General features: G+C 54.3%; 10 protein-coding genes across 10 annotated transcripts; 4 read left to right on the forward strand and 6 right to left on the reverse strand.

Moving 5' to 3' along the window:
- Window positions 1-426: 426 nt before the first annotated feature.
- Window positions 427-1,041, reverse strand: BBA_09177 (translocation protein sec72; the record flags this gene model as incomplete). Its single annotated transcript, XM_008604274.1, has 1 exon — window positions 427-1,041. One exon carries the CDS (start codon window positions 1,039-1,041, stop codon window positions 427-429), a length of 615 nt encoding a protein of 204 aa, XP_008602496.1.
- A 1,254-nt stretch (window positions 1,042-2,295) lies between these two features.
- On the reverse strand, window positions 2,296-3,350 carry BBA_09178 (60S ribosomal protein L16; the record flags this gene model as incomplete). The annotated part of the gene is made up of 4 exons (XM_008604275.1): window positions 2,296-2,693; window positions 2,746-2,799; window positions 2,904-3,039; window positions 3,330-3,350. The coding sequence occupies 4 exons, from the start codon at window positions 3,348-3,350 to the stop codon at window positions 2,296-2,298; spliced, it is 609 nt and encodes a 202-aa protein (XP_008602497.1).
- Window positions 3,351-4,206: 856 nt separating this feature from the next.
- On the reverse strand, window positions 4,207-5,741 carry BBA_09179 (BAG domain-containing protein; the record flags this gene model as incomplete). The annotated part of the gene is made up of 2 exons (XM_008604276.1): window positions 4,207-5,307; window positions 5,709-5,741. The coding sequence occupies 2 exons, from the start codon at window positions 5,739-5,741 to the stop codon at window positions 4,207-4,209; spliced, it is 1,134 nt and encodes a 377-aa protein (XP_008602498.1).
- A 932-nt stretch (window positions 5,742-6,673) lies between these two features.
- On the forward strand, window positions 6,674-7,202 carry BBA_09180 (Glutaredoxin, eukaryotic/virial; the record flags this gene model as incomplete). Its single annotated transcript, XM_008604277.1, has 3 exons — window positions 6,674-6,812; window positions 6,882-6,980; window positions 7,033-7,202. The coding sequence occupies 3 exons, from the start codon at window positions 6,674-6,676 to the stop codon at window positions 7,200-7,202; spliced, it is 408 nt and encodes a 135-aa protein (XP_008602499.1).
- A 453-nt stretch (window positions 7,203-7,655) lies between these two features.
- BBA_09181 (chalcone-flavanone isomerase) lies at window positions 7,656-8,861 on the reverse strand (the record flags this gene model as incomplete). The annotated part of the gene is made up of 1 exon (XM_008604278.1): window positions 7,656-8,861. The coding sequence occupies one exon, from the start codon at window positions 8,859-8,861 to the stop codon at window positions 7,656-7,658; it is 1,206 nt and encodes a 401-aa protein (XP_008602500.1).
- Window positions 8,862-10,445: 1,584 nt separating this feature from the next.
- BBA_09182 (Glycoside hydrolase, family 36) lies at window positions 10,446-12,809 on the forward strand (the record flags this gene model as incomplete). Its single annotated transcript, XM_008604279.1, has 3 exons — window positions 10,446-10,542; window positions 10,611-11,217; window positions 11,264-12,809. 3 exons carry the CDS (start codon window positions 10,446-10,448, stop codon window positions 12,807-12,809), a joined length of 2,250 nt encoding a protein of 749 aa, XP_008602501.1.
- Window positions 12,810-13,921: 1,112 nt separating this feature from the next.
- Window positions 13,922-16,345, forward strand: BBA_09183 (F-box domain-containing protein; the record flags this gene model as incomplete). The annotated part of the gene is made up of 4 exons (XM_008604280.1): window positions 13,922-14,668; window positions 14,717-15,439; window positions 15,489-15,600; window positions 15,651-16,345. The coding sequence occupies 4 exons, from the start codon at window positions 13,922-13,924 to the stop codon at window positions 16,343-16,345; spliced, it is 2,277 nt and encodes a 758-aa protein (XP_008602502.1).
- A 997-nt stretch (window positions 16,346-17,342) lies between these two features.
- BBA_09184 (ammonium permease) lies at window positions 17,343-18,921 on the reverse strand (the record flags this gene model as incomplete). Its single annotated transcript, XM_008604281.1, has 3 exons — window positions 17,343-17,673; window positions 17,731-18,408; window positions 18,464-18,921. 3 exons carry the CDS (start codon window positions 18,919-18,921, stop codon window positions 17,343-17,345), a joined length of 1,467 nt encoding a protein of 488 aa, XP_008602503.1.
- A 1,238-nt stretch (window positions 18,922-20,159) lies between these two features.
- On the reverse strand, window positions 20,160-20,759 carry BBA_09185 (peptidyl-tRNA hydrolase; the record flags this gene model as incomplete). The annotated part of the gene is made up of 1 exon (XM_008604282.1): window positions 20,160-20,759. One exon carries the CDS (start codon window positions 20,757-20,759, stop codon window positions 20,160-20,162), a length of 600 nt encoding a protein of 199 aa, XP_008602504.1.
- A 518-nt stretch (window positions 20,760-21,277) lies between these two features.
- BBA_09186 (protein hob3) lies at window positions 21,278-22,261 on the forward strand (the record flags this gene model as incomplete). Its single annotated transcript, XM_008604283.1, has 5 exons — window positions 21,278-21,290; window positions 21,341-21,391; window positions 21,447-21,492; window positions 21,540-21,613; window positions 21,660-22,261. 5 exons carry the CDS (start codon window positions 21,278-21,280, stop codon window positions 22,259-22,261), a joined length of 786 nt encoding a protein of 261 aa, XP_008602505.1.
- Between the last annotated feature and the right edge of the window lie 102 nt (window positions 22,262-22,363).

The following is a 22,363-nucleotide window of genomic DNA, read 5'->3' on the forward strand; positions in this document are numbered from 1 at the left end:
ATGAGTGAGCAGAATAGACTTATATACAATAGAATACGCAGTCTACATTAGAGGCATATAGGCGAAGCGGTTTACTGTGAAATTAGGCCTTACTAGCATTCACCTATTGAATATCCAATACCGGACAAGTCAGACTGTCTAGCAATGTAGTACAACAAATATTCATAGCCTCAAATGATTGTACCTGCTTGTCTATCGCTGCCAACAGCACAGCTAGCCGTCTACCTCGTTCGAGACCTATGTAAAACCCAACAGAGTCTACTCCCCAGAAGCTGATATTGGACTCTTTTTTCCTTCAGAATCATAACAAAACACGCTTATACACAGGCAAATAAAAGAGCTTCTGCCATCTGCCAATCCTCCATAATATTCCTCTCTCTGCTACCCCTCCATCATTTTCCCAGGAAAACTCCAACCCTCCCGTATCTAGTGGTCTGCCTTTTGCTTCTCAATTCTCGCGTCAATGTCCTTCAACAGACTCACCAGGTCCGCCTCTTCGCCCTCAACCTCGAGCCCCTCCTTCACCCACTCCCTCGCCTCCTGCAGCCGCGCCATCTCATACAGGCAGCGGCCTCTGCGCCACCACGCCTTCGCGTTGCCCACCCTCCGCGCCTCCACGCTCGCCAGCCCGTCGACCGCGCCCTCGGGCCAATTGAGCAGCGCCATGTGCGCCTGCGCGCGGTTCGCCAGCAGGCCCGATACCTCCTCGCGCACCAGCGCACTCGGCTCCCACATTGGCCGCTGCAGCGCCATCTGCAGGCCCAGCGTGTACATCTTGATCGCCTCGTCGTACTTGCCCTTGCGGTACTCGTTGTTGCCGTTGTCGCGCAGCTTCGTCACCTGCGCTGTGCGCTTCGGGTTCACGGGAATCGGCGGTGGCGGCACGTTGCCCGGCGTCTCCAGAGCTAGCAGCGCCCGGTGCAGCTCGTTGAGCTGCGCGAGCTCGGCGTTGAGAGCGCGTGAGTTTCGCCCCGTCAGGACATCTTTGGAGTCGCTGGAGAGGGTAATGGGGAGGAGGTCAAAGTGTTCGAGGTCGGACATGATGGCTGGTGTCTCGTATGGGGTTTCTCCCGAAGATTTCTTTTCTTCAGATATACGACTTTTATCGATATGTCATATACCGATCGCGTCTTAAGATATTGTACAGAACTCTTTACGTAGTGCAATGGAAATTCGGAGTCGTCGTTGGAGCTTCTGTAATTCCTGACAAGCAGACCCGCGACAAAGGACACTTCACAGCGCCACGCCCGTTGGCGGGCTATCTTATCGGCACATGATTTGGTAGATGGGTGGATCCCCGCATTCCACTTTACATCTCACACACATGGCCAACGACATGAAATTCAAGGTGCAGCGGGAGCTGCCAAGGTATTCTACAAATGGTACCGAAAAAAAGTACGAATGCATTGCCCGAGTTACTGTTTCGTTTATATAGCGACTGCCATTTCACTGGAACCCGTCTAGTTGAAACATTACGCTTTCCCGCATACCACCGTTTCTAACGGAGCAAGCCGAGCGTCACGCAACGGAAGTCAATGTTGCCATGCCGTCATAGTCCTTTAGATCTACCGTGCGATGGAAAAGGCAGATAAAATCGTCATGAGAATTGTATTTCATTTCTACTCCTATGCAGTAGCCCACATCCTAATGCTCCCTCTCCAGCATTATCCCTTCTTTCCTCTTCATCCACAACAGACCGAGAAGGAAGAAAAAAGAGGCCAAGTCGTAAGTTGGCAGGGATAAGATAACCGTTCATTTTATAAGCCAAATAAAAAAACATTGACCGGTTACATATTTGTTCTTTTATATGTTTTTTTCTTGTTTGTCTTTCCGTCGTTTCCATTTTTTATAGGCTTCCGCACACCGTCCAGCCATCCACCATTCGTCGATCATGTCGCATTCGTTCACGGAACCACAGGTTTGGTCTTGTGCCGTATGTGAAGTTTGTGTTGAGATTGTTGTTGTTCTGTACTGGGGGTTGATTTGATTTCCTTTCGTCTTCTTCCTCATCACCTCTCTGCCGGTCCAATTTTGTGACAGAAAAGGCGCAGTCCAACCAAAACAAAAGAGTTTCTCATAGAACATCGGGATGAGAACGATCATCCGTTTCTTCCCCCAAAATCAAAAACCGTGCCACCATCCCTGTGCCATCACGTAGCAAGCAGCAAAACCATGTTGTATTCCCTGTGAACCACCGCGCCAATCTAATGAAACGCACGACAAATGACTAGACAATGCGAAAGCGACATTCCTCTCTCAAAGCCCCGTAGAGCTTCAGAGACGAAGACCTGCCACTTAGTAGCCGAGAGCAGCAAGCTTCTTGGTAGCCTGGCTCTTGCCGGCGGCGGTCTTCTTGGCGTCGGCGATTTGGCGGGCGGCAACACGCTTGCGCTCGTAGTAAGCGGCGCCCTTGGCCTTTCTTCTCTCCTCCAGGCGGGCGACGACGTCCTGGTACTTCCAGCCAACCTCGTGGCTGAGACGGCCGACGGTGCAGTACTTGCGGCCGGGCTGCAGACGGAGAACGCGGAGGGCCTGGGGAACGACCATCTTCTTCTTCTTGTCGTAGGGGGGGGGGACACCCTCAAAGACCTTGAGGCGCTCCAGGGCGGCGGCACCGCGGGCAGTCTTGTGAGGGATCATGCCACGGACGGCCTTGTAGAAGATGCGGGAGGGAGCGCGGAAGTGGAAAGGACCTTGGCAAGTTAGATATAGGCCGCATAAAAAAGACAGATACAAGGAACTTACCACCGCGGGTAGGGTTGAAACGGGTCATCTTGCGGAGGTAGGCGTGGTACTTGACTGTGCGAGGTCAGTATCGATTCGGTCCACGATTGAGAATTGCCAATGCGCTCGGCAACTGAATGCGCCTCGAGGCGCGCCTAGACAGGTGCAATGCAACGTACGCTTTGAGCGGAAGAACTCGCCAGAGATGTTGAGGGCCTCGCAGCGGACAACGACAACCTTCTGGCCGTTGAGGAGCTGCTTAGCAACAATGGAGGCGAGACGACCAAGGAGGTGGCCCTTGCCATCGACGACGACCTGTAGAACATTTGCATTAGCCCAATGCTCTGTAGCTTTCCTCCGCTGTGGTTTCGGTCCTTCCAAGCCCGTCAAGTCCCAAAGCAACGGTTCATCGAACGATTCGCGGGGAGATGCACGGCCTAGCACGGCGGCGAAGTCGGTGTGGTTCGTGAGATTTCTGCAATGTCGAATGCAGTTTCCCATGCGCCGTGCATATAGTCGCTTATCCCATGAATCTTTCGAGATCCGTCGCAGTGGTTTTGTGCGGGCGTTGAAAGAGGCGTCCACCGAATATAGTGATTACTCACAACTGGCTCGAAGGAAGACATCGCAACCGGTTTCTTTTAGATGTGAAATGAAAAGAAGAAAGAAAGAATGTCCAAGTCGACCAACTTTGAACAACAGCAAACTCCCGTGTCGAAAACGAGAATCTGATTTCCTGGTGTATGCTGTGGGTTAGTGTGTCGTTCCCTGGGCGGAAGGAAGTGGTTCGCGATTTACGAAAGAAAATCCAGTTGAGCACACTGTGCTTGAGGGCTTGGGTTGTGCCTCTTGCTGGAGGCGGCGCTAGCTGTAATTGGTCTAGGGCCAGATTTTTAGCAAGCGAACAGGGCTCGCACTTGAAGAGTGCTTAGGGCACCAAGACCTATCCGCCCAGCTTACCGAAGATTGACCGGGCCGCCCGACACCACGGAAATCAAGTAGATGGCACGTGATTTCTCCCAAATCCGCCTGTTGATGAAGCGTGTTTAGCAGTTTAGCAGTGGGCCTATGCATGTCACTGGCGCTGCCCGTGCCGTGCAACCATGGTCGCGCTACAGTAAGCACAAGGTAGTCACACATGTCAAAATCACTGTGCGCGTCCAAAACGGTCGATTCAGCTTGCTAGTATTGGCCCGTTCTATGTAGACCAGTCTCTTCCCCATAAACAAGCCATCGTCCTCTACCTAATTAGTGGTGAGCTAAACCAACGATCGAGTCTACCTGTAATCGTAAAACTGCCCGTTATTACGCAGCCCAATGCTATCCATGCCATGTTGAATACAAAGCTAGTCTAACGCTTTCTCGTCTTCCGATTTAGACAGCGCCAACTTTTCGCTATCCGCACAGTCTATCGCAAACATGATCAATCCAATGATCAACGAATATAACAGATGAAATGAAAAAAAAAAAATACAACAATATCTAGTTTTCGGCAGCGGCGTCAACTTGCTTCAGCACTTCCTGCACGCGCCGGATCGTGTCCTTGCGGTTTTGTCGCACATCCGGGTTGCCCTCTGGGTCAGCCTCGTCCAGCTTGATCAGGATCTGCGCTAAAACACTCTCAGTCAGCCTGGTATGCTCGTCTTTGCGCTTGTTGGCGTCGGCGGGCGGCTTGGCAATGAAGTCTCTGCAGATGGGCAGCCATTTGGTCGTAAACTGGTCTGCGAGGTCATCAATGAGTCTTTGGCCAGCGGCTCCGGGCACGGGTGAAGGCGAAGGCGACTTGGCGCCACCAGTCGAGATGCTGTCGCGAGGGCTGTTGACCGAGTCGCCGTCGCCAGCATTGCGCTTCTTGGCCGCCTTGCGCCTCTTGTTCTTTCTCTGGGCCTTGCTTTCGTTGGCAACGGATATTTCATCGGCGGAGCCGTGGGCGCGGTCGTCGACTTGGGGCAGAATGGCCATGATAATGCTGTTGTTCCTGACGCCGTAGTCGCGCACGGGTGCCGTTGGCTCCTTGAGCTGGCTGCCTTTGTATATAAACTTGAGTGAGAGCCAGTCGCGCTCCGGCAAATCCATTACGAGACCCGCGCGCTTAGCAATATCGCGGACTTCGAGCTTGCCGTCGCTAATGGAACGTGGAGGGAAATGTGTGGGGTAGGTGACATTTCCTCTTTTGATCAGTAGCACATCATCATCCGGAGAGGACGAATGCTGCCGGCGCGTGGTACCAGAGGCACCCAGGCCGGCTTCGTCAAGATCCTGTGAGGTAATATATGTGAAGTCGTCATCGGTAACGGTAGGCACACCGCCGGGCTGGGAGCTGAATGGACTCCGGGACCATCCGTAACGAGACATTGTTACTGGAACGGCAACGAGGGCGGCGGCGGCGGTGTAGATGAGGGATGGGTGAACGCCGAGGGTGGAAGAGATGTACTGGTTGGATGAGTCGAGAGTGGCGGAGAGGGAGTCAATGGTGCCGGTGATGTAGCTGCCGATGTTCTGCAGGGCACCGGAGGATGCCACGGCGGCTCGGGTAGAATCCACCTTGTCGATGGGGGGCAAGGTGGCCCTGTGACAGGACACCTTTTTTTGAAGTAAGCCGGTTCCTTGATGCGTGGGAGGCGGGGGATGTGGTGGAGGATGTAATGTGGTGGAGGGTGTGATGTAGTGGAGGATGTGGTGTCGTGTCGTGTCGAGTCAGGCGGAGGGTGCTGTCGAAGACCCGGAGGAGGACGGGCCTGGAGGCAGAGTCGGCCGAGTACTGTTGGCTGTTGTGCGACTTGTCGTGATCAGGTAGCAGCGCGCGTCCAGGGTCGACGAGAGGTGGCGCGGGGTTGGGCAGCAGTCGACGCAGCTGAAGATGAAAGCCGGCAGACAGGGTAAAAGTTGATCATCAGGGAAGAAGGTGCATGATTCTTTTCAGCGGGGCGCAGTGTGGCTGCGCAATGGCTACCCGGTAAGAGAAGCTGATCTGGATAGCGCACGTATGAATGTGTGCGATTATTTTTCAAGTCCATTTTGGGTTGAATTCAGGTTCATCAAGTTATCAGTCATGTTAATTGAGGAGCTGTCGCGCGTTTTATCCCGCTGCCCGGCGCGGAAGCTGACGATGGCGTTGTTTCGTTTATGGTTAAAAGTTGTATGAGCGATTGAGTTGGGGCACAAACATAAGCTCAACCAGATCTGGCTGCATGGCGTTACTTTCTATTTGACAAGACGTATCTTCAATCTGCAATGCAATTCGCACCAAGATCTAGATAATGCGTCACAGGTGAATATTGATTGACGAGATCGGCGCGCCACGGGGATTGCCTGGATGCCCATCATAGAAGTACTAGTCAGCCATCAGCCTCGAGACGCTCCACGAGGAGAGCCCCTGCGCCATAATACAGGGGCAAAGGGGATTGCCGTATCTACGAAAAACAGTGAGAGAGACCACTAACCAAAAGGACTAGTTAGGTACCCAGATACCTAGGTATTATCCGCGCACTCAGAAACAGGAATACACAAGGCGGAGAAGGAGGCCAAAAAAAGTGCAATTGCATCATTGAAATCCACAACCTATTTCGTCACCCCGAAAATCCAGTGGCCCGCTGCGATTCGTCCAGGGCTCGATTTCAAATCTGGCCCCTGCCGCCCCCCCTACAATTGCATCACCCATTCCATTTTCTACTCCGGTTCTTTTTTTTTTTGCTGCATGCAAATGCAAACCACCACGCAAGCATTTCGCGCAGCGTTGCCTCTTCGCCGCCGCCCCGCTTTATTATCGTTGACTGTGGTTACACCAGTCTTCCTTCATCATCAGGTCCCCGCCAAACGATTCCATTCGCTGATCCCCGCCGCGAAGCTACTTAACCACACGTACCGCCGTCCATCGACTCTCCCCTTCCATATGAATTTCAACTTTTTTCGAAACCTATTTTCATCTCCCTCTTCGCAGTCTGTCGCCATGGCCTCCCAAAAAGCTCAGAAGCTCATTGACGAGAACCCCGTCAGTAAGTCATTACCACCACCGCCACCAACACAAGCACGGCTGCCCACGTCCATGCCGTCATACCCCTCCATGCGCTACGCCAACCTCTGCTACAGTGCGCCAATTTGCACGCAGCTCACTGCAGTCACCCACGAGTGATGTGCTGACAATTTTCTTTCTCTAGTGGTCTTCTCCAAGTCTTACTGCCCGTACTGCAAGGCGACCAAGAGTCTGCTCAGCTCCCTTGATGCAAAGGCCAAGGTTGTCGAGCTCGACGAAGAGGGTAGGCTCACTCTTTCACCCTTCTTGCTCAGAATACTAACGGGGTAAAATAGCCGACGGCAATGCTCTGCAAGATGCTCTCGAGGGAATTTCGGGTCAGCGCACCGTCCCCAACGTCTACATTGCGAAGAAGCACATTGGCGGCAACTCGGACGTCCAGAGCCTCAGCAGCTCCGGCAAGCTCAAGGCCCTCCTCGCCGAGGCCGGCGCTATCAAGGCGTAAGCGAACGAAACACACCGCATACCCCATTTGCTTCTTTTTAAGCCGGTGAAACCGGTCGGCAAAGCTAGAAACTGATCTGGACTTGGTTTCAGTGCACGATTATAGAGTGGCGTAGTGTCGGTATACATTTATTAGATACAGCACCATCACAATGATAACGATTCCCATCAGCTCATCTATCATTCAAAGTACTTATTTGCGTTCTGTGACTGTTTGCCTTAACGGTATTGGCTGAGGCTACGTTAGAACCGTTAGTTTACACATAATTCAAGTGTCACGTATGCTAACATGTGTGATTTAAAAACCATATCGCTGAGTGGTTTGATAAATATGCTACTCGTCGCCGCGAGCAGTCTATGCCCTTTTGGTGACACCCGACAGTATACCCCCCTCCTAATAATACAAGTTGTGCAAGTCTCACACTGTACAAGCTCGAGCGCATTACCTACGCGTCTACACCGCATGTGTCGCTACTACCTGTGTCGCGACCGTGCCCACCGGCCGCTCCACAAACTCCATGACACCCTCGACAATGTTCTTGCGCGCCGGCTCCGACGCCACCTTGCTGCCGGCCAGGTAATTCAGCCACAGCAGGTGACTGAGCCTCGCGTCCGCTACCGTGCCCAGCACCTCCCGCTGAGGCTTCTTGCCGCCAGACGCGGACCCCGCGTTGTACGTGACCGCCAGCGCGCCGCTCTCGTTCCGACAAAGCAGCATCTCCTTCTTCTTGGGCACCTGGCCGCGGTTGAAGAGCATCTTGAAGTCCTTCATGGCCGCACCAAACGCCTCGTCGCTGTACGCCGCCTTATCCAGCGATGAGCGGGCTTGGATCGCGCGCACAAAGCCGTCACGGAGGTGGTGAAAATCGGTGTCGCGGACGGGGGAGATGCGGATGATGCTACGCAGCTTGGTGTCGCGCAGGATGGCGTCCCACAGCGCTTCGCCCTCGACGGGGTCGAGCAGGCGCTGGCGCAGCGTGTCCTTTTCCGAGGGAATCAGCGTCGTGGCCACAGGGTTGACGTTCTTGACGAGGTAGTGCTGCAGACGGGCAATGTCCTGCGTCGCAACGTAGAAGCCGACGAGGTAGACGTTGATGCCGATGAAGGTCACGCTGCGCATGCCCAGGCCGACAAGCGTGTACTGGGTGCCGGTCGAGTCGGAGATGGAGGCCGCGAGGGGACTCTGCTGCTTCGTGTCGAGCGGCAGGCTGACGTCGATGGTGCGCGGAAACAGCGGCACAGTGCTATCACCCGTGGGGACAACCTCGTTGCCGTCCTCGTCATGAAGAATCACCTTGCGCAGCTCGCCGGCCTCGGTCTTGAACTGTTCTGTCGGTATACTGGGCGGAGCGTCAAACTTGACGGCCCCCGACGACGACTTGCCTTCTTTGGCATTCTTCTGGTCAATGGCCTGTTTCAGCTTCCACGCCGTATAGATGAAGGAGATGACGCCGGCGACGGCGCCCGCGGTGAGAAAAGCCGTGCGGTTGCGCTCATAGTCGCGGCGCTTCGAATGAAGCTTGTTGAGGTCAAATTCCTGTGTCAATTTGGACGAGGCGCGCAATGGCGAGGTGGACGAGGAAAGGCTGCGGCGGGCGGCGCGGATCGTGGGCTGGCGAGCCGCCTGCTGGAGGGGTCGGAGTGTCGCGCGGCGAAGCATTATTAGCGATTGGATTTCAACCGCGGCGAGGAAACTGCTGTTTTGTTGTGAGGCACCAATTCGGCCGCTGATTGAGACGCGGATTGATGGGAGACAAGATGAGCTGAGCCAAGTTTCCAGCAATGTGGTGCCAGATCTACGTCATTCGAGGGCTTCACGTGACTCAATGGCGTCGTGAATCGCGGCCAGGAGCATGGCTGATAAACTTATCGAGATGCCGATGCAGAAATTGGTGAGAGGAAGTCTGAACAATTTCTACTAAGATTTCGTAACTCTCTATTGGAGAGTGAGTCAAGGCAGCCTGCGCGTGGTGTGGCCTGCATTTGATTTGGCCTGCAGCATTCTTGCTTGACAGCTGTTTGGCTATCTGGATTGGCCTCAGCCACAAGGCGATATTGACATACATGAGCTCCCCAGCTCTTCATTTTTTCTTTTTTTCCAGGGAACAGTGGACTAGTTTGCCAAGATTTTAAGCACACGACTGAAACGGTTCCAAACGCCAACTGCAAATAAGCTTGCCCCAGAGCTGGGCGACGCATGGCCCCAAGGCCCCAAAGAAAAATTGACCTCAAGCCCCGTTCAAATTCTCCAGCAACTACGTCGACAATGTCGCGGACAATTAGTCGGGGAATTACGAAGTCGGGATAAACTGGAGACGGAGCGTAATGGGAATACAAATTGCAGTCGTCAGACTCCCAAGGCAAAATCTATAACCAAAAACCTCTTCACGACTAAACGGTATCGGCCCTGAGAGGTATTTCGGCAAGGACAACGACAAAAGACACATCGACGGTGAAATCAAGTTGTGCATCGGAAACAATGACATCTCGGACATCTTTCTCAACCACGCATCGGTCCCGACCGCGGGCTTGACAAAGGCGTTGGCTGTCGGGATGCTGTTCATCACTAGGTATCCAAACAGTGGGTGTACGCTCCAATGATCACCACCGCTAATATGTAAATGGCGTCCGAAAATTCCCCCACAACTCGGCCCGACAATATAGAGGCGGCCGATCGTAGGGGAGCGCGGGGGGCTCGCTGACGGCTGTTGCGGCCCTGGCCATTTTATAGACTGCCGTTAGGGCGTCGTCTTGACCGACTTGTCTACCTATCGAATAGAGCACCCGGCGCGACAAGCCTAAGAACCTTACTGAAAGACTTCCTACACTGTACTTTCCTTGTCGTGCTTTATTCCATCTACTGAGCTCCGTCTATACCTCCAGGCTCAAGCTCCGCCACCTGCAGAGACCAAGGTAGATTAGCAACATTAGCTACTAGATTGCGGCCGGAACCCCACCGGATTATTAACATGACGGCAATTCAACATTTAGACCGTCCACGCGGGGAATATTGTGAGGGGTCGCAAGAGCTCCGAAAAAAAGTTGGAGTAAGTAGCCCCGAAAAACAGCTAGCAGAGTCGCATGATTGATCGGACGACAGTCAAATATCTGCGGTAGACCTATGCCGTTGACAAACATCTTTCTCCCTCTTCTCTTTTCTTCCTCTCGATTCCATCTGTGGTGCCTGATCAGGTCTTCCTATTGTACTCGGTGCTGAGAAGATCTCACTTACACGGACGTCACGATGCGCCGTTCCATTCCCCCCCATGGCTTCACTAGCCTAGCCTTGGTGGCGGCGGGCCTCTTCCCACCCGTGCTGGCCGATACATCTCAAGTCCAGAGTACGAACCTCGCCTGCTCCAATTACGCAGCCGCTTTCGTAATTCATCACCACTGACGTCGTCCCTAGCCATCGCCGTCGACGGCACCTCCTTTGCCCTCAACGGCGAGGGTGTATCGTACCGCTTTCACGTTGACAACATGACGGGCGATCTTCTCGGCGATCATTTTGGTGGTCTCGTCCCCGAAAACGGGCTCATGCAGCCCATCGGCCCCATTCAGGGCTGGGTGACGGTCATTGGGCGGCAGCAGCGCGAGTTCCCGGACCTGGGCCGCGGCGACTTTCGCACGCCGGCGTTCCAGGTCCAGCAGGCGTCGGGCACAACGGTCAGCGCACTCAAGTACCAGTCGCATGAGACGATGAGTGGGAAGCCCGCGCTCAAGGGCTTGCCGTCGACGTTTGGCGGCGACGAGAACGTGTCAACGGTCGTGGTGCACATGTACGATAATTACAGCGCCATCGCCGTGGACCTCATGTACAGCATCTTTCCCCAATATGATGCTATTGTCCGCAGCGTCAACCTGACCAACAAGAGCAATGGAAGCATTACTCTAAACAAGCTCTCGAGCTTCAGCGTGGACTTGCCGTTTGGCGAATACGACATGGTTCATCTGAATGGTGATTGGTACCGCGAGGCTCACAAGGTCCGCCGCCGCGTCGAGTACGGCTCGCAGGGGTATGTATAGCACTCTACATGGGAGCATCACTACTAACATCTACAGATTCGCTAGCAATGCGGGCTACTCATCCGCCCAGCACAATCCCTTCATGGCTCTCGTCGACCCCAGCACCACCGAGACGCAAGGCCAGGCCTGGGGGTTTTCGCTTGTCTATACGGGTGCGCACTCGTTTGAAGTCGAGAGGGGATCCGAGGGCCTGACGCGGGCCATGATGGGTGTCAACCCGCTATCCTTTTCCTGGCCGCTGGCGCCCGGCGAGACGTTTACGTCGCCCGAGGTCGTCGCCGTCTACTCGGACCAAGGTTTGGGCGGCATGTCGCGCAAGTTCCATCGCCTGTACCGAAACCACTTGATCAAGAGCAAGTTTGCGACAGAGACGCGGCCGGCGCTGCTCAACAGTTGGGAAGGCTTGTACTTTGACTACAATGAGACGACGATTGCGCGATTGGCGCAGCAGACGGCAGAATTGGGCGTGCGCATGTTTGTCCTCGACGATGGCTGGTTCGGCGACAAGTACCCACGCGTGTCGGACAATGCTGGGCTGGGCGACTGGGTGCCAAATCCTGCGCGGTTCCCATCGGGTTTTGACAAGCTCATAAACAACGTCACGCACCTCAAATCGGGCAACTCGTCCCAGGACCTCAAGTTTGGCTTGTGGTTCGAGCCAGAGATGGTCAATCCGAACTCGACGCTCTACGTGAAACACCCGGACTGGGCCATGCATGCGGGCGACTATCCGCGTACGCTGGCGCGCAATCAGCTAGTGCTCAACTTGGCACTGCCAGAAGTGCAGGACTATATTGTCGACGCGGTGTCCAAGATTCTCAAGAGCGGTGCTATTTCCTATGTCAAATGGGATAACAATCGTGGCATCCACGAGATGCCCCATCCGTACACAGATCATCAATATATGCTGGGTGTCTATCGAGTGTATGACAGACTCACGACTGCATTTCCGGACATCCTCTGGGAGGGCTGTGCCTCTGGCGGCGCTCGTTTCGACCCGGGCATCCTACAGTACTTCCCGCAGGTATGGACCTCTGACGACACGGATGCAGTGGAGCGCATCACGATTCAAATGGGCACGTCTCTGGTGTACCCGCCGTCGGCCATGGCCGCACATGTTGCCGCGGTGCCAAACGGTCTTACGCAGCGTACCACGTCGCTCAGCTTCCGCGCGCACGTTGCCATGATGGCGGGATCTTTCGGTTTCGAGCTGAACCCGGCGCACTTGGATGAGGAACACCGCAAGATGATACCGGGCATCTTGGCGCTGCAAGAGAAGATCAATCCCATCGTGGTCAAGGGCGACGTGTGGCGGCTCAATTTGCCCGACGACTCCAACTGGCCGGCGACGCTCTTTGTTTCCGAGAACGGCACGCAGGCGGTGCTCTTTTACTTTCAGCTCAAGGCGCACTTCAACAACTTATTCCCGACAATCAAGTTGCAGGGGCTGGATCCGCAGGCCAGCTACCGCGTCGACGGTAACATGACGCTGTCGGGATCAACGCTGATGCGGTTCGGGCTGCAGTATACGTTTGAGGGGGATAATCAGAGCCGGGTGGTGATGCTGGAGAAAGTTAGGTGAATCTAGGAACGGTTGTGTGTGAGGTGGCGCGGTTGGTGGCGATATTTAGCGATGAATTAGGGCAATTTGCATTTGATGTGATGAAGAGAGCATGGTGACGAGTATCGAGCCTGTGGAGGCTCCAAATACCGATGATACTGTAATGAAGAGAGGCTTGTTAGTGCGGCGTGCTGGGGCACTGTAGGTAGGTACCTTTCAGCGAGAATCACGTGGCCCAGGCTGTCTGTTAGTGCTCACCGGGGCTGCGACTGTTGGACAAGGCACGAGGAGGCGACACGAGGTCAAGATTCTCCGACCGAGGACAAAGAAACTGAATTGTGAACAATGGCATAATGGAGCCGTCATTTGACTCCATGGCTGCATGTCGGTTGTCGTCAAAAGTAACGTATACCAACAGGTAGACTAAGCTGGTACCTGAACGTAGGTGCAAATATCTCGCCTACGTAGGTACCGAGAAAGCGCTGAATGACAGGAGCCTCAGTGAGGTTATTAGTGCAAAGGCCAGCACCAGTAGGGGCCTTCAATAGTACGGATAGCACCGGTATACCTTTCAAAGTACCTTCTCACTACCCAAAATTGGCAAGATACATAGGTACCCTCCCTAGTCAGCACCTGGCCACTGCCATGTCTCGTCGCCAGCCGTTGCTCCGCTTCCCTGCTGACTCCCAAAACATCACCACCACCACAAACACACACCATACATAGGTACCAGGTAGCCGTTCCAATGCTACACGGGTCGCTTCCGTCTCTTGCTTTTGTCTGCTCGACTCTATAACGGCTTTTGTTCCCTCTTCTTACGCATGTTTCCCTAACGACAATTCTTCCTCGCCTGATTCGACTCGGTGACACCGCACTTGCCACGGGCTTTATCCCCTCCAACCATCTCGTCCAGTTGCTCCTCTCCCCCCATTCGAGCCCGTGCCCCCATCGCTGTTTCATCGCCCGCCGCCCAACGAACCCTTCGCCTGGCGACTTACTTCTGTCGGGGCATCACGCCCATTCGACTCTGACCGGACATTCCTTCGTCTTGATCCCTCTGACAAGCCTTGACCGCTTGCCTCGGAGCCCTCTCTCCATCGCAGCTGGCTGAACCGCCTGCGCCCTCCGCCGCGATGCGTCCCGCTCTACCTACGCCCTTTGGAACCGAGGCGCCTCGTTCGGGCGTCTCCTCGGATCAGGAAGACTCTCGCTCATCGTCTAGTGACTCGCCCGTTCCCGCGGACAATGAGGAGTCGGACTTTTTTCTCGGAGCTAATGACTCCCAGTCATCCATCGGTGTCGTCAACTTCCAGGACATGCACGTCGAGGACCGCTGTTGGCCCCCCGTTAACCGCGTACCCAATGAGATTCTTATCGGCATCTTCGCCAAACTCGGCACTCCGGCCGACCTCTTCAGCTGCTTGCTCGTCTCCAAGCGCTGGACTCGAAACGCGGTCGATTTGCTATGGCATCGCCCTGCCTGCACCAGCTGGAAGAGCCACCAAACCATCTGCCAGACTCTAGAGGCCCCCAAGCCCTTCTTCAACTACCGCGATTTCATCAAACGCCTCAATCTCGCCGCGCTGGCCGAAAGGATAAGCGATGGTAGTGTCACACCACTATACGTCTGCACCAGGATCGAGCGCCTCACTCTTACCAACTGCCGCGGCCTCACTGACGCTGGCATCATTGGTCTTGTCGAGAACAACACCAACTTGCTTGCCCTCGACGTCTCCAACGACAGAAACATTACCGATCAATCCATATATACTATTGCCGAGCACTGCAAACGTCTACAGGGCCTCAACATCTCCGGATGCGACGGCGTCTCCAATGACAGCCTCGAGGTGCTCGCCAAGAGCTGCAAATTCATCAAAAGAGTATGCTTCCTCTCGCCCTCCGCTGCATCATGCTAACTAGTCTTGCAGCTTAAACTCAATGACTGCACCCAGATTCGAGACAATGCCGTCCTCGCCTTTGCTGACAACTGCCCAAATATCCTGGAAATAGATCTCAACCAGTGTGGCCATGTCGGCAACGGTGCCGTCACCGCTCTCATGGCCAAGGGAACTTGTCTGCGCGAGTTGCGTCTGGCCTTCTGCTCTCTAGTTGATGACTACGCTTTCCTCTCCCTCCCTCCTACCCAGATGTTCGACCATTTGCGCATCCTCGACCTCACCTGCTGCACTCGACTCACCGACGCCGGCGTGAAAAAGATTATCGACGTCGCCCCTCGTCTACGGAATCTCGTTCTAGCTAAGTGCCGTCTGATTACCGACCATGCGCTCAGCTACATTGCCAAGCTTGGCAAGAATCTTCACTACCTCCACCTCGGTCACTGCGCCAATATCACAGACGAAGGCGTTAGGACGCTCGTCACGCATTGCAACCGCATACGCTACATCGATCTTGGCTGCTGCACTAATCTCACGGATGAAACGGTGAAGCGCCTTGCCGTCCTGCCCAAGTTGAAACGAATTGGATTGGTCAAGTGCAACTCTATCACAGATGAATCAATCTACACTCTGGCCGAGATTGCTACTCGCCCTCGCGTTAGGCGCGATGCCAACGGCTTGTTCATCGGCGGCGAGTATTATACCTCCAATCTGGAGCGAATTCATCTGAGCTACTGTGTCAATTTAACTCTCAAGGTATGTCGCTCCGTCCCATTGGCATCCGTATTCCTCTAACGTGATGCAGAGTATTCTCAAACTTCTCAATTCTTGCCCACGCTTGTCGCATCTGAGTCTGACGGGCGTCCCCGCCTTTCAAGGGGAAGAATTCACTCCCTTTTGCAGAGAGGCACCGCCTGGTATGTCTTATGATTTAGAGTATCTGTCAATTATCCCGCTAATGTTGTAGAATTTACCCACCACCAACGCAATGTCTTTTGCGTATTCTCCGGCAACCAAGTTTCAAGGTTTCGCGACTATCTTAACACTGCACGCCAATATGAAGACTTGCGCGAAAGTCTTGCGCCACGACGCCATACACGCGCTCGTCAAGTACCCAGTCAACTTCACCCCGCTACAGCAAGCGCTTTACCGACGGCTTTCGAGGAGACTTTCGACGACGACATGGGCGACGACAATGACGATTTTGAGGGCATCTATCCCAACGACATGCTGCCCAATGCTCCGTCGAATAATGGCTTCCCGAATGACGGCTTTCAAGGGAATGGTAACTTGCCCTCAATGGCTCACAGCCTGCCTATCCTGCCGGGCATAGACCCCTTGCCTTGGGACCTGCCCAGCTCACTGGCCGTGAATGGAAGCGGACTTCATCCCGGCCACTATGCCGCTACGCAGCAGAGCGCCAATACACAAGGACACCAAAGTCAGCAAACACCATTTGCGGCGTTGTCATCACTGATAGGTAATCCACCGCCATATGGTTCCATGGCGGCTCTCGGCCTCTCCCAAGCCAGCATGGCGGGCCCGGCGCCTAGTGGCTCTAGGCAGGCCAGTACGGCTAGCGCAGCGACGGCCACTGGAGCCAGCACGGCCCAAATGCACCACCAGGAACATACCGATGAGCAAGACAACATGACTGGCTAGAGACCATTCTGCAGAATAGGTAGACGCGCTACCCCCGGAGGTAACGCTCGCAATACCTTGTTACGCAGCCGCTCTCTTCCCCAGTCTGGCTTCAGAATATCACAGCGAGCCAGATACCGGTCAAGAAACACGGCTGGCCAGACCTCACGGCGTGTTTATTTCTTCTAGGCTATGGGGCTGCTCGCTGTTTTACTTTTTACTTAGCTGCGTAGCGCTGTTAATTTTAGGGTATGCTTTTCGACAGGGACACGGCATGGGCCCAATGCATGATGGTACAATACGACATTATTACGACGCTCGGGATGCGGAGTTTTCGTTTATCGCATTTCTCGCAAGGCAGTACAGCGAATATGCATGATAGCGCGAGGACAGCTTACAAGGGAGGGTTTGATGTTGACATTTTCCCGGTTCACAATGGTCGGCATATCTCCACAAGAATCAAACGGTCATGCCAAATCTAGTAAAGGAAAAGCTGGTCGTGGCAGGTCCCGGAGATACAGCTTTTGTCGGCACACATTCTTGGCCAAGACCCTACTTTACGGGCACTTTTATAGAAACATTGCACAGCGGAGGGAGGAAAGGAACATGGAACGTTTTGTAACACAGAATAAGATATGTTTACGCTTGAAGCGGCCTGCTCAGAATGAACTCAGTTCGTGATGTAGCCAATGCAGCTGAATTGATCTGCGCAATCTGCGCCCGAGATTGAGCTCTTCTGAAATATCTTTTCCTTTCATCAGCCAATTCTGCGCCATCTATCACCACGAATGAGTGGATGCACCTCTACTTGGTAAGTCTCAAAGCTTCGCGTCGGGTGCCTTGCCACCCAGTGAACGGCTACTGGTCGCGCCACGCCATCGGAGCTGGGGAGGCATATCAGTTTCCCAAGAATCAGGGCTATATTCCCACCAATGTACAGGTTCAAGCAAAAGTGGTATCTCTTATTAATCTAGCCTGTTACTGCGCATACAAAAAACAAGTGGTATCGCCAGCTCACTCAAACCTTTGTTGCCACCTTTTCTGTGCTGCTCAACGCCGAGACATCGGTCGCCACACCTAGGTCGTTGAAGTTGCGCTTAAGTTCGACGTAGTCGTACGCGAACTCGCCGAGCTGCGCGTCGTCGATGCCGACATCCTCATCCGTGGCGCTGACGCGGAGCGACAGGCCAGGCACGAGGTTCATGAGGAAGAGGATGACGCAGGAGAGAACAAAGGACCAGCCAAAAGCCGCGCAGGTGCCTGCCAGCTGGTAGCCGAGTTGCACCCAGTTACCCTCGATCCAGCCAATGGCCGCGTGTTCGCTGCCGTCGAGGTTGGCAATGTACGATCTAATGCGTGTCAGCGACATCCTCTGAGTCGTACCAAGGTTGAGAAAGAAGACTTACGCTCCGAAAATGCCAGTGAGGAGGTTCCCAACAATGCCGCCGACGCCGTGCACAGCAAAAATGTCCAGCGCATCGTCGATGCCAATGAGGAATTTGAGCTTTGTCGCAAAGTTGCAGCAGATGGCGCCGACGACGCCAATCACCACGGCTGCCCAGGTGGGAACGAAGCCCGCGGCCGGCGTGATGGCGACCAGTCCGGAGATGGCGCCGGAGCAGAAGCCGATGGTGCTCCACTTGCGCTCGAGGCGGTAGTCGAGGAGGACCCATGTGATGCCGGCGCAGGACGCGGCGAGGTGGGTGACGTAACAGGCCATGATGGCACGAATGTTCATGGCGAGCGCAGAGCCGCCGTTGAAGCCAAACCAGCCGACCCAAAGAAAGACGGTGCCGAGGAGAACGTTGGTTACGCTGTGCGGACGGTACGGCAGGCCCTGGTTGTGGGTGTAGCCGGCGCGCTTGCCGAGCATGAGGCTGTAGGCGAGGGCACAGGCGCCCGAGGCGACGTGTACAGGGCCGCCGCCGGCAAAGTCGTACGAAGGCAGCGTCATTAGCCATCCATTGGCGTTCCACGTCCAATAGGCAATGGGGTCGTAAACGACGGTCGACCATATGAACATGAAGACGATGGCGGGGAGCATGCGGCCGCGATCGGCAACGGCACCAATAGCAAGAGCAGGGCTATGGAAAACTCGTCAGCTTCTTAATATCGAAAACAAGCGCAAGTACGACTCACGTTATTGCGGCAAACATGCCCTGATAGAGGCAAAAGAGAATGTCGGGCGTCGCGTCGCCACCGTTGGGCTGCGCGAGCGTCTTCATCAGGCCAAACTGGGATAGGTCGCCCAGGAAGGCGTTGCCGGTGCGCGAAAAGGTCAGCGAGTAGCCCCAAAAGAACCACTGGAAGCCGATGACGGCGACGGACAGCATGGACAGAAGTACCAGCTGGAGGGCCGATTTGCGGCGGGCGAGGCCGCTGTAGAAGAAGCCAACACCTGGAATCATGAGAAGCACCAACAAGGCGGAGATGACTATGAATGTCATGTGGCCGGTCTGAATCGTTAGAAGAGATGGATAAGAAGAGAGGGTCTGCAAGGAACGTACGTCGTAAAAGATGTTGAGGTCGTCGACATCGCTGGAGTAGCCCGCGTCGGCGGTGCCAGTCGTGCCATTGTACTCGACAGCCGTGGTCATGATGGCAGTATACAGTCTGATGCCTTTACCTGTGGGAGGATCTTAAAGGGGAGTTGACGAGATGAAAAAGAAGCGGGGAGCGGCAGCATATATATCACTCGAGTCGGGTGGAATCCCGAGGTGTCGCATACCACGCCACGCTGCAGCCATAATCTCATGTGCCGAGTTTGAGATGTGAGAGTCCGCTTCCGGGGGAGCAGTAATCCAAAGTAACTTGAGGCAAACGTGCGCTACCGAGTGTGTGGGAAATCGATAACGACCAGTGCACCGTGTCGCGATAAGCAGCTGAGGAGATGAGGCGCACAAGGCGTCGAGATAACGGACTATTGGAGGTGAAAGCACGGGACACACATTCTTGGCGTAAAAGGGGAATGGTGCCCAGCTTCTTATCAGCGTATTGGTTGTCGGAAGGTGTCGGGAAATGCATTCGTGGCTGCCGAGCGAGTAGCAAGAAAGACGCCAACTAGCAACTAGTAGCAAGGGTTAGAGTAGTAAAGAGTATATTCCAACATAGTACGAAAGAAAAAGCGACAGAATAAATTGAATCGTCTTTCTTTTTAAAAGTCAGAAATGCAATTTTAAGAAGAACATGTATAAGAAGTAGCAGTAAGTGCGTCTTTTGTCACACACTGAGCGGCTTTGAAGTTGTACAGAGAGCTTTAGAGGCATCGATACCTTCGCCAACGAGACGAGTTGTTGTGCCATGGAATATCTGCATCGCGGCCTTGAACGTGTCTTTCAACGTTCAACAAACGGCGCGCAGAGAATAAACTTCAAGCCCCAGCTGTCAATGCGACTCCCCGCAACTGACAGCCTCATCCCCCAGCCAGTGACACTCAGCTTATCAGAAGCTCGTGAAAAGGTAGAAAGCCAGTGACAGACGGTTGATAGAGTAATAAAAGGGCAATGGTGGAGCTTATCTCTTGGCTTCCAAGAAGCTCCAAAGCCTCGCCGGCTGGTGCGACGCCACCAAACTACCAAAACGCCACCAACGAGATAACGGAACGAACTTAACCATTGGCCATAGCTTGAGCGGATTTGATCAAGAGAAGTTCGCAAAGGGGCAAAAACCGTATTTATTGTACAGGAAAGAGGGGGAATCGCTAAGATGCTTGCTGGTGGCCGGTGTCGCTCAGAATTAGATGCTCGAGTATTGCCTATTGTTCCTTGAGAAATGCGCCGGTTCGCTCAGATGATGCTTCGCTCACAAATGCATGGTATCCCTGCGCCCGACTTACTCAGTCCACCTGAGACTTCCACTCTACTTCCAGCTGCTCCAGCGCCGTCTTGACCTCCCACGGCACCTCCTCCTCAAGGATCCTCTGCTTGGCCGCCGAGATTGGCTCCAGCACATATCTAGCCACCGACTCCGGGTCGCGCGCCAGCGGCCGATCAATGCCGACCGCGATCCTCACGAGCGGCGACTGCGGGTACCTGGCCTCGGACACGGCCTTTTTCACGCTCTTGATACCGTTGTGGCCGCGCGGGCTGCGGTCCCACGCGACGAGTGCCGCCTCTCCAAGCGCCTTTTCCAGCTCGTCGTGTAGCACGACGAGGCTCAGCGACGCCGCGTCGTGCTGCTTGAGCATCTCTTGCCAGGCCTTGGCGACAAAGGGCCCGCTGATGTTCATAAGCGTCGGCGACTGCACGAGCGTGTACTTGGGACCCTGGGAGACGAGGCAGGAGAGCTTGCCGAGTTTGCCGCTTTGAATGCTTGATTGGCGCAGGGTTTTGGCCAGCCCGCGAAGGGCAAAGTGGCCGGCAGAGTGGAGGCTGGAGTACTCAGGGAGGGGGTTGCCGAGACTGATGATGAGGAACTTGGGGTTGAATTTTGACATGCTGGATGTTGGAGAATTGAGTTGCCCAGTCCCCTTTTTCCTTTTCCCCAGTGAATTGACGATGAAGGCGCATCAAGGTCGGTCGTGATGCAAGTCTCAGTAGAGAGTATCCCCAGTTCTAAGCCACGGCACCTGGCACTCGCCCGTACACACGCCAGCTCAATCGAGTGATATGCGAAATTGCCGAAATAATAGCGTTAAATCTTTTATGACACCCTTTGTGTTCTGATGCCTGATTTCCATATTCGTCCGACGACGCGAGCCGACGCCAAGTCACGTGCAAAAACTTGGCCGGTGATTTAGGCCTGCGGCCGTGGCTCAGCTCTCTGACGTCGATGAGCCCCATTTGAGGCGGCCGTTGTGGCTGCGCAGCAAATGGTCGTCAACCTTGGTTTTAGGCAATCTTACTCTTTCGTTGCATCCTGCTTTCGTCGTGAGTTTTTTCGACCACGCATCTTTGAGACGGCGCACTATCCAGTTATATCTTCAAACGCGAAATCTCTACGAAGTCCGGCATCATGTCCTGGGCCGGTACGCCATCTCTGCCAAGTCGAGCAAGATGAGGGGCTAATGTTTACCAGGATTCAAGAAGAATGTCAACCGCGCGACGACGCAGGTGATGATGAAGACGGGTCAGCAAAACAATGGGTTATCACAATAAATGAAGAAAGCGCTGACACAACTCAGGCCATGTCGAAAAAACGAATGATCGGGATTACGAGGTAGAGGAGAGGTACGACTACAATGCGCCGTCTTGATTTATTAGCTAAACAGTGTCAGACGCTTCAAAACTATGGAAGCCGCCTCGCTACGATTACAGAAGGAGTCCAAGGGCTATTTAGATTCACTCAGAGGTATTTTCCTCGCTTCTGCATCACCTAGCACGACTGACAGAGACAGCCATGACGGCATCGCAAATGCGAATTGCCGAGACAATCGACGCCTTCTACGGCGATTCCGGAGCGACCGACGGCGTTAGCCGCAGCTACAAGCAATCTGTCGAAGATCTCGACGCCGAAACCATCAAAGCCCTCGATGGCCCGTATCAGACGACGGTGCTAGAGCCCATTTCGCGATTCTGCGCTTACTTCCCCGACGTCAACGAGTGCATCAAGAAGCGCACACACAAATTGATTGACTACGACGCGCTACGCGCCAAGGTCAAGCGCCTAGTCGACAAGCCGGACAAGGACGCCACCAAGCTGCCGCGCACCGAAAAGGAACTCGACATGGCCAAGCAACTGTACGAGCAGCTCAACGAGCAGTTGAGCACTGAGCTGCCCCAGCTGATTGAGCTGCGCGTGCCTTACCTGGACCCCAGCTTCGAGGCGCTTGTCAAGATTCAGCTGCGCTTCTGCGCCGAGGCCTACTCGCGCATGGCGCAGGTTCAACAGTACCTGGATGCCGACACGCGTGATTTATACGCTGACGGCCAATTGGACGCCAGGGTGGAGGAGGTGCTCAACGAGATCCGGGAGCTGAGCATAAGCGGCACGGTATAATGAAATGATAAAAGGGTCGGGAAAACTCTGGGAGCCATGCATTGTAGTTTGCGGCGTACAAGTGATTTATTGGTTTTATATAGATGATAGCCTGCCAAGCAA

This window comes from Beauveria bassiana (assembly GCF_000280675.1).
Source record: "Beauveria bassiana ARSEF 2860 unplaced genomic scaffold BBA_S00047, whole genome shotgun sequence".
Taxonomy (NCBI): domain Eukaryota; kingdom Fungi; phylum Ascomycota; class Sordariomycetes; order Hypocreales; family Cordycipitaceae; genus Beauveria; species Beauveria bassiana.